The 6,303-nt window shown below is 43.2% G+C and overlaps 1 protein-coding gene across 1 annotated transcript; it reads right to left on the bottom strand.

Annotated features, from left to right (window-relative positions):
• Nucleotides 1-699: 699 nt before the first annotated feature.
• LOC149241888 (uncharacterized) lies at nt 700-5,661 on the bottom strand. Its single transcript, XM_089370708.1, has 4 exons — nt 5,228-5,661; nt 4,914-5,064; nt 3,164-4,737; nt 700-2,731 (listed from the first exon to the last, which is right to left on the bottom strand). The coding sequence occupies exons 1-4, from the start codon at nt 5,659-5,661 to the stop codon at nt 700-702; spliced, it is 4,191 nt and encodes a 1,396-aa protein (XP_089226834.1).
• Between the last annotated feature and the right edge of the window lie 642 nt (nt 5,662-6,303).

Genomic DNA, 6,303 nt, shown 5'->3' on the forward strand with positions numbered 1-6,303 from the left:
TCTTATTTGATTTTCCCTCTTGACCTTACTCTTTCTAAATTTATTTTTTATAATATTACTAAATTTGTTAATATAACTAAAAATATAACATGATGGAACCTCCTTTTATTTTTATTTTATAGATTATTAATATTTTCCTAGTAACAATTCTTAACCTATAATTCTAGCTCTATATAATTTAACATTGTTATATTTCTAATTAAGGGAAATAAGCCATCATCTAACAAACAATGACCCTATAAAATTGATAATAACAATATTAATAAATAATTATTAAAATATAATGAAATAAAATACTTTAAATTGATTAGTTTTCAACTATATATATTTTTTCATTTAATCGGACTAAGTCAAACAATAGTACTATTTATGATGCATCCATACTATTTACAGATCGATTAATTTCTGACCTTTTTTTTCCCCTGGGAAAAAGTCGTAATTTTCATTAAAGATTAAGAAAATTACATTTTGCAGATGTCGAAGCATATTCAAAAGCATGCTTATGCCTGTCGAGTTCACTAGCAGCTAAATGAGTCTCCACGCAGGGAGCATGTTAATAAGTCAGTTCAAAGATCAAAATTTGTGCTTTGCTCTTCGCAGAGAGCAATATATACTGTAATATAAACAAAAAGATGTGCTGATATCTACATACTGAAAAAGTAAACAAAAATGTCTGCATATGTATGGGCTTATAGCCCATCATTCAAAATGTTCTTCAAAAGGTCGATGATAGTACTGATAATAAGTACCATCGTTGTCCTCCTGTATCCACCAGTCCTCTCCTATTCTGTGCGCTGCCTCTTTGGAGAGCTGATCTGCAATGGTGTTCTGTTCCCTGTAGATATGGTGACAGACAAAAGATTCAAATGACGTAGTCAATCTCTTAGCTTCTTGCAGAATATGTCTTAAAGCAAATGCATGACAATGAGATGCATTATTAAGCCAATTGCAAACAACTTTGGAATCGCCAAAAATCTGTAAGTGTCTGCATTGTTTAAGGATAGCAAAATGTATAATGTGTTTGGCTGTGATGAGTTCGACAAAGTTATTAGTGCCTCTACCAAGGTTAATTTGAATCTTATAACAGTGTCTGTCATTTAGGTGAAGAATAGCGCCCCCCCCACAGCCATCATCTTGGGCCGAGCCATCGAAAAAAGCCCAAGGCTTAGAGTGATCAATGGGGATAGGAGAGAGAGTTCTTGGTGCAGTGACAGTATCCTCATCAGGTAATAAGTTGTAATCTGCCACTGTATGGAGGATGATCGAAGGCCAGTGAGGTCGCTTCAATTGGAATATGGCTAGATTACGGGCTATCCATATAGCCCAACAGATCAGCAAGGGTAGATTCTTGGCTTTACCCGAATGCTCAGAACACCAGGTGGACCAAGCCTCCTGAAGGGAGTTCCCATGCCAATGCTTCAGCTGCGGGATATGAGGTGTAATGGACTGCCAGAAATGAGTGGTCGAGCTGCAGGTGAGAAATAGGTGCTCCGTGGTCTCCTCAGCATTTAAACAAAGATGACAGCGATACGGTCCAAAAAATGATCGCTTCATAAGATTGGAACCTGTGGGGACTTTATCAAAAATGATATTCCACATCAGAAGTCTAGTCCTGGGCGCAGCCTTTAGTTTCCAAATCGTCTTCCAAGTGGTAAGAATTTCAGGTGGTTTATATGCCTCCATGAGCTTAAGGTATCCCAGCTTGGGTGAGTACGCTCCATGTTTAGCATGCACCCATATAATCTCATCTGGACCCTCCGTTAGTCTGATATTTTCTTGGGCGAGAGCAGAGATGAAGTCCTTCCATGCATCAAACCATTGTTGAGGCAGGTTCAATGTTCTGGCTGTTAACCAGGCCTGCTGGAGGAAGGTTGAATTAGCTTGGTCACCAATGTGTTTGATATAAATGATACCTCTGTCATTGAGATAGTGTACAAGATTAGCTGGCAGTCTGTGGGCATTCCCGCAACCAACCCAGGGGTCCACTCCAATACGAACAACATTCCCTTCTTTAATCCGCCAAGTGATGCCTTCTCTCAGCAATGGTATAGAATCAATGACTGCTTTCCAGATGTTAGAGTAGTGAATGCTGTGTCCATGTCTGATACAGAGCCAATCTAGTATAGATAGTGGCTTAATATATTTAGAGTAAGCCACCCTGGTCCAGAGGCTGTCAGCAGTGAGTAAGCTCCAACCGAGCTTGGCTGCCAGAGCTTTAGAGAATATGGCCAATCTCTTGATGCCCCATCCTCCCCAGCTCTTAGGCTTCGTAATAGTCTCCCATTTTACCCATGCAAATATGTGTCCTGGCTGGTGCCCTTTCCATAGGAATCTGCAACATATACTCTGTAGTCGATTCAGGATGCCTCTAGGGATCCAAGCCAGGGCCATCCAATACATAGGAGTAGCCTCTATGACTGCTTTGATGAGAACAAGTCTTCCAGCTCTTGAAAGATATTTGTGGTACCAGACTTGAAGCCTTTTTTCTACCTTGGAGATGAGCCATAACCAATCCACTATTTTATAGCCCACTGGCTTCAATCTAAACCCCAGATACTTAATTCCATCCGATAGTTCCATGGTAGCAAATGGGAAACATTGTGAAGCAAAGTTGATTTCATGGGCTGAGCATCCAACAGTAGTGATGGTTGATTTATTATTGTTAATCTGCATACCTGTGGCCTGCTGGAAAAGACGGAAGGAGTTATGAAGAGAGGAGGAGTCACCAATACTGCCATTAAGGAAGATGAGTATATCATCAACGAATAAGAGGTGAGTAAGGTAGAAATTATCCACAATTTTGATTCCTGTGATTTGTCGTCATGCTCTGGTGGATGAGATTATTCTACTCAGCCCTTCCATAATCAGAAGGAACAACAGCGGAGAGAGTGGGCACCCCTGTCTAAGCCCTCTCTCAGCAGTGAAGAAGGGTGTCGCTTCTCCATTAAGGAGGACGCTGTAGGATACATCCATGATGCAACTCATCATCCATTTGATAAAATCAAATGGGAAGCCAAGATGAGTGAGCAGCAATCTAAGGTATAACCAGTTAGTTCTGTCAAATGCCTTAGAAAGGTCAACTTTGAGAATCATACCTTTCTGCTTCTTGATATGCAGAGTGTGCATGAGTTCCTGAGCCGTAGCTATGGCTTCATGGATCTACCTGTGGTGGAGGAAAGCAAACTGCTCTGATGAAATATGCTGTGAGAGGATGGGCTTGAGCCGGTTGGCAATAATCTTGGCAATAATCTTGTAAAGGCAGTTGCAGAGTGAAATGGGTCGGAAGTCATCAAAGGAGGTCGGGTCATCAGTCTTAGGAATGAGGGCGATGAAAGTAGATTTAATGGCTGATGATATCCTGCCTCTTTTCCCACTATCGTCCACAATACTCAATAAGTCATGGCCCAGAATGTCAATAAAGGAGATGTAAAATTCAATTGTCCATCCGTCTGGTCCAGGGCTTTTGTCCTTCTTGAACCATTTCAGAGTTGCTTCCAGCTCCTCCATGGTCACCTCCTTCAGAATCTCTTCCGAACTGTCCTGGTCCACATATCTGGGAAAAAGCTCTGCCACACGCATGATCTCCAGGATATTGACATTCCTTGGAGCCTTATAAATGCCTCTGAAGTGTTCGGTGGCCAGCCTGGCTAAATTCTGCTGATTTGAGATGGTGAGGCCATGCTCATCTTTTAGTTCCCAGATAGTATTGATGGCTTTCCGTCCATTGGCAAATTTATGATAGAACTTTGTGTTATTATCACCCTCAGTGAGCCAAATAGCCCTACTTCTCAATCTCATGCTTTCTTCTCTTTCCTTCAAGATTTGTGATCGTTGAGCAATCAGAAGGTTATACTGCTCCTTACTCTCAGGTGAGTTGAAATTACCTGATGAAGTGTTTTCATACTCCGTGATGATTCTCTCTGCCTCCATGAGAGTGTGGTTATCCTGAATCCTCTTCTGATGAGCCCACTTTTTTGTAATCAGCTTGAGCTCAGATAATTTCCTGACAAAACCAGTAGACAGGTCCTCATATTCCCGAATTGGGTTGTTTTGCCAGAATTCATGGACCAGTTGAATGTATGTTGGATCTTGAAGCCATGCAGCATTGAATTTGTAGGGACTCTTGATCTTGTGGGTGAGGCCATCGATCTCCAGAAAGATAGGTCTGTGATCTGATAGTCCACCGGATCCTACCCATTGTCTAGCTCTGGGAAGATCATTATATAATTGTTCTTTTATAAGAAAACAATCGAGTCTTCTGGCCAAACTCTGTTCACCACTCCTATTATTGGACCAGGTATACTGGAGTCTAGCAGAGGGGATGTCGACCCAGTGGTGGTCCTCCAAAAGGGAGGAAAAGGAGTCAGAGAGAGAATCCACTTGGGCCATATGCCCCCATGATTCACAATAGCCCAAGGAGAAATTAAGGTCCCCCCCCAAAACAATGTTATCAGCTTGAAGGAGCTCTCTCTCAAGTAAGGATCTCCAGAAAGTAAGTCGGTCTGAGCAGGGTCCATAGACATTTATCAAGCGGAGGTCCCTATCCAGTGAATGTACATGAATGTCGATACCAATAAAACCCTTGCCCCCCCAATAATTGCAGATGTCTATGGTCTTGTTACAGACCCCGATGGCCAGACCCCCTGATCGGCCAGCAGCATCAAGCGCATGGAAGGTCCAATGTGGGAGCCAAGAAGATAGGGTGCGAATGAGGAGGTCCACAGGGCAGAGAGTTTCCTGTAGGTATATAATATCCAGATGATCCGATGTAATAAGCCTCCTGAGTGCTAGTTTTTTGGCTGAACTAGCAAACCCTCTACAATTGAAGGAGAGGATTTTCATAAGGAAGGAGGGGGAGGGCCATCCTTCGCTCTAAGGGCCCCAATAATAGTGTGCTGTCGCCCGAGGGCAACCTCCTCATCCGCCGTCTTCCTAGCTTTAGTAATGCGGGATGGGCGACCACGACCGGTCTTGTGGTGGGTGGGGGGACTAACAGGGTCAAGACCAATAACGTCAGGTCCCCTGTCTTTGTTCCGGGGACGAAGGGAATAACGGGGAGATGGCCTGGATAATGCAAAAGTCGAAGTGATCAGAGGGGGGGGGGGGCAGAGGTGGAGGCGGCGGGATCGAACAAGTGGGAGATGAATGTGCCAGTGAGAGTGAGGTGAAAGTTACAGGAGTAACAGAGTGTGAAGTGATAGATGAAATACAGGATGCATGCGAATACATAGAGATAGGATTAGATGACATACCCGTAACCGTTGTGTCCTTTGGAGGGGTTAGTGTGTGCTCCTGAGCCTCTGAGGACAATGGCGGTACCGGGGATGGATTATCATGAGATAAACTTGAAGGTCCAGGTCCATCTTGGGGCGTAACATCCCCTGGATAGCACTGATGGGCCGCAAGAGGCTGTACCGGTTGCTGTTCCAAAGGAGTCGATCGGTTGATCTTTGTGACTTCTTCTTGTACATTCCTTTGGGATTTCCTTAGAAGCGGGCAATCTCTGTAGAGATGCCCAACTTTGTGGCATCTGCGGCAACGATATGGGATACCCTCGTAGTCAATGATTTGCCTTCGCGCTGAATCTCTCCACTGTATAGTAATATATTCATATAGGCCTCCTCGAGTGTCCCTGTATATGAGAATCCTGGCATAGGCCATCATACCGGTCTGAGGATAGGATTTGTCATATCCCATATAAGAGCCGAGAGCGTTGCTAATGCGCTTGAAAATTTCCTCGGACCAATATTGTAGGTGTTGTTGGGAAAAGTATCTAATGCATAATGCCCCTATCCCACTCTAAGGGTGATAGTACCTCAGCAACAACTGAATGCAAAGCTATTCAAGAATTCTTCTTTATGAGATGAGAGAAGGAAGAAAAGGATGATCTACTAACCGTTATCTTGCGCTAATAGTCGATCCAGTCTTCACTCGTTGCTGCTTGCTCCTAGCTCCTTGCTCTTTCACCGGCCCAGCTACACAAAGATCCTGTAAAAGCACAAGAAAAGGAAACTACAAGAAGCATGCATCCATAATCGATTTAAGGATTAGCATAAACCAAATATACAAGCATCAATTCATCATCAAGACACATGCATATAGAAGAACCTCAAATACTTTATTGATAAGAGAAGTAAAGTTCTGAGAGAGTTACAACCATAATAGGTCCAATCCAGCAACACCTCCCAGCTGAAAGAAATCTCCTCTTCACCTCCTTCAAGCAAAACACCCAATAGCTCTATACTCAAACCAACAGCACTTCCTTACTTGCACAAAATTCCAGCCTCCCTAGACCTCATGAGA

Source organism: Pinus tabuliformis, chromosome 8, assembly GCF_031772625.1.
Source record: "Pinus tabuliformis cultivar Carrire ecotype Pingquan chromosome 8, CPIR1, whole genome shotgun sequence".
Lineage (NCBI taxonomy): Eukaryota > Viridiplantae > Streptophyta > Pinopsida > Pinales > Pinaceae > Pinus > Pinus tabuliformis.

Coding starts and splice junctions, on each gene's coding strand:
- LOC149241888 (XM_089370708.1), bottom strand. CDS start 5,661: ATGGCCTATGCCAGGATTCTCATATACAGGGACACTCGAGGAGGCCTA. Junction 5,065..5,227: donor TCATCTAATCCTATCTCTAT/GTATTCGCATGC, acceptor TGCATTATCCAG/GCCATCTCCCCGTTATTCCC. Junction 2,732..3,163: donor TTTGCTTTCCTCCACCACAG/GTAGATCCATGA, acceptor CCTTAATGGCAG/TATTGGTGACTCCTCCTCTC.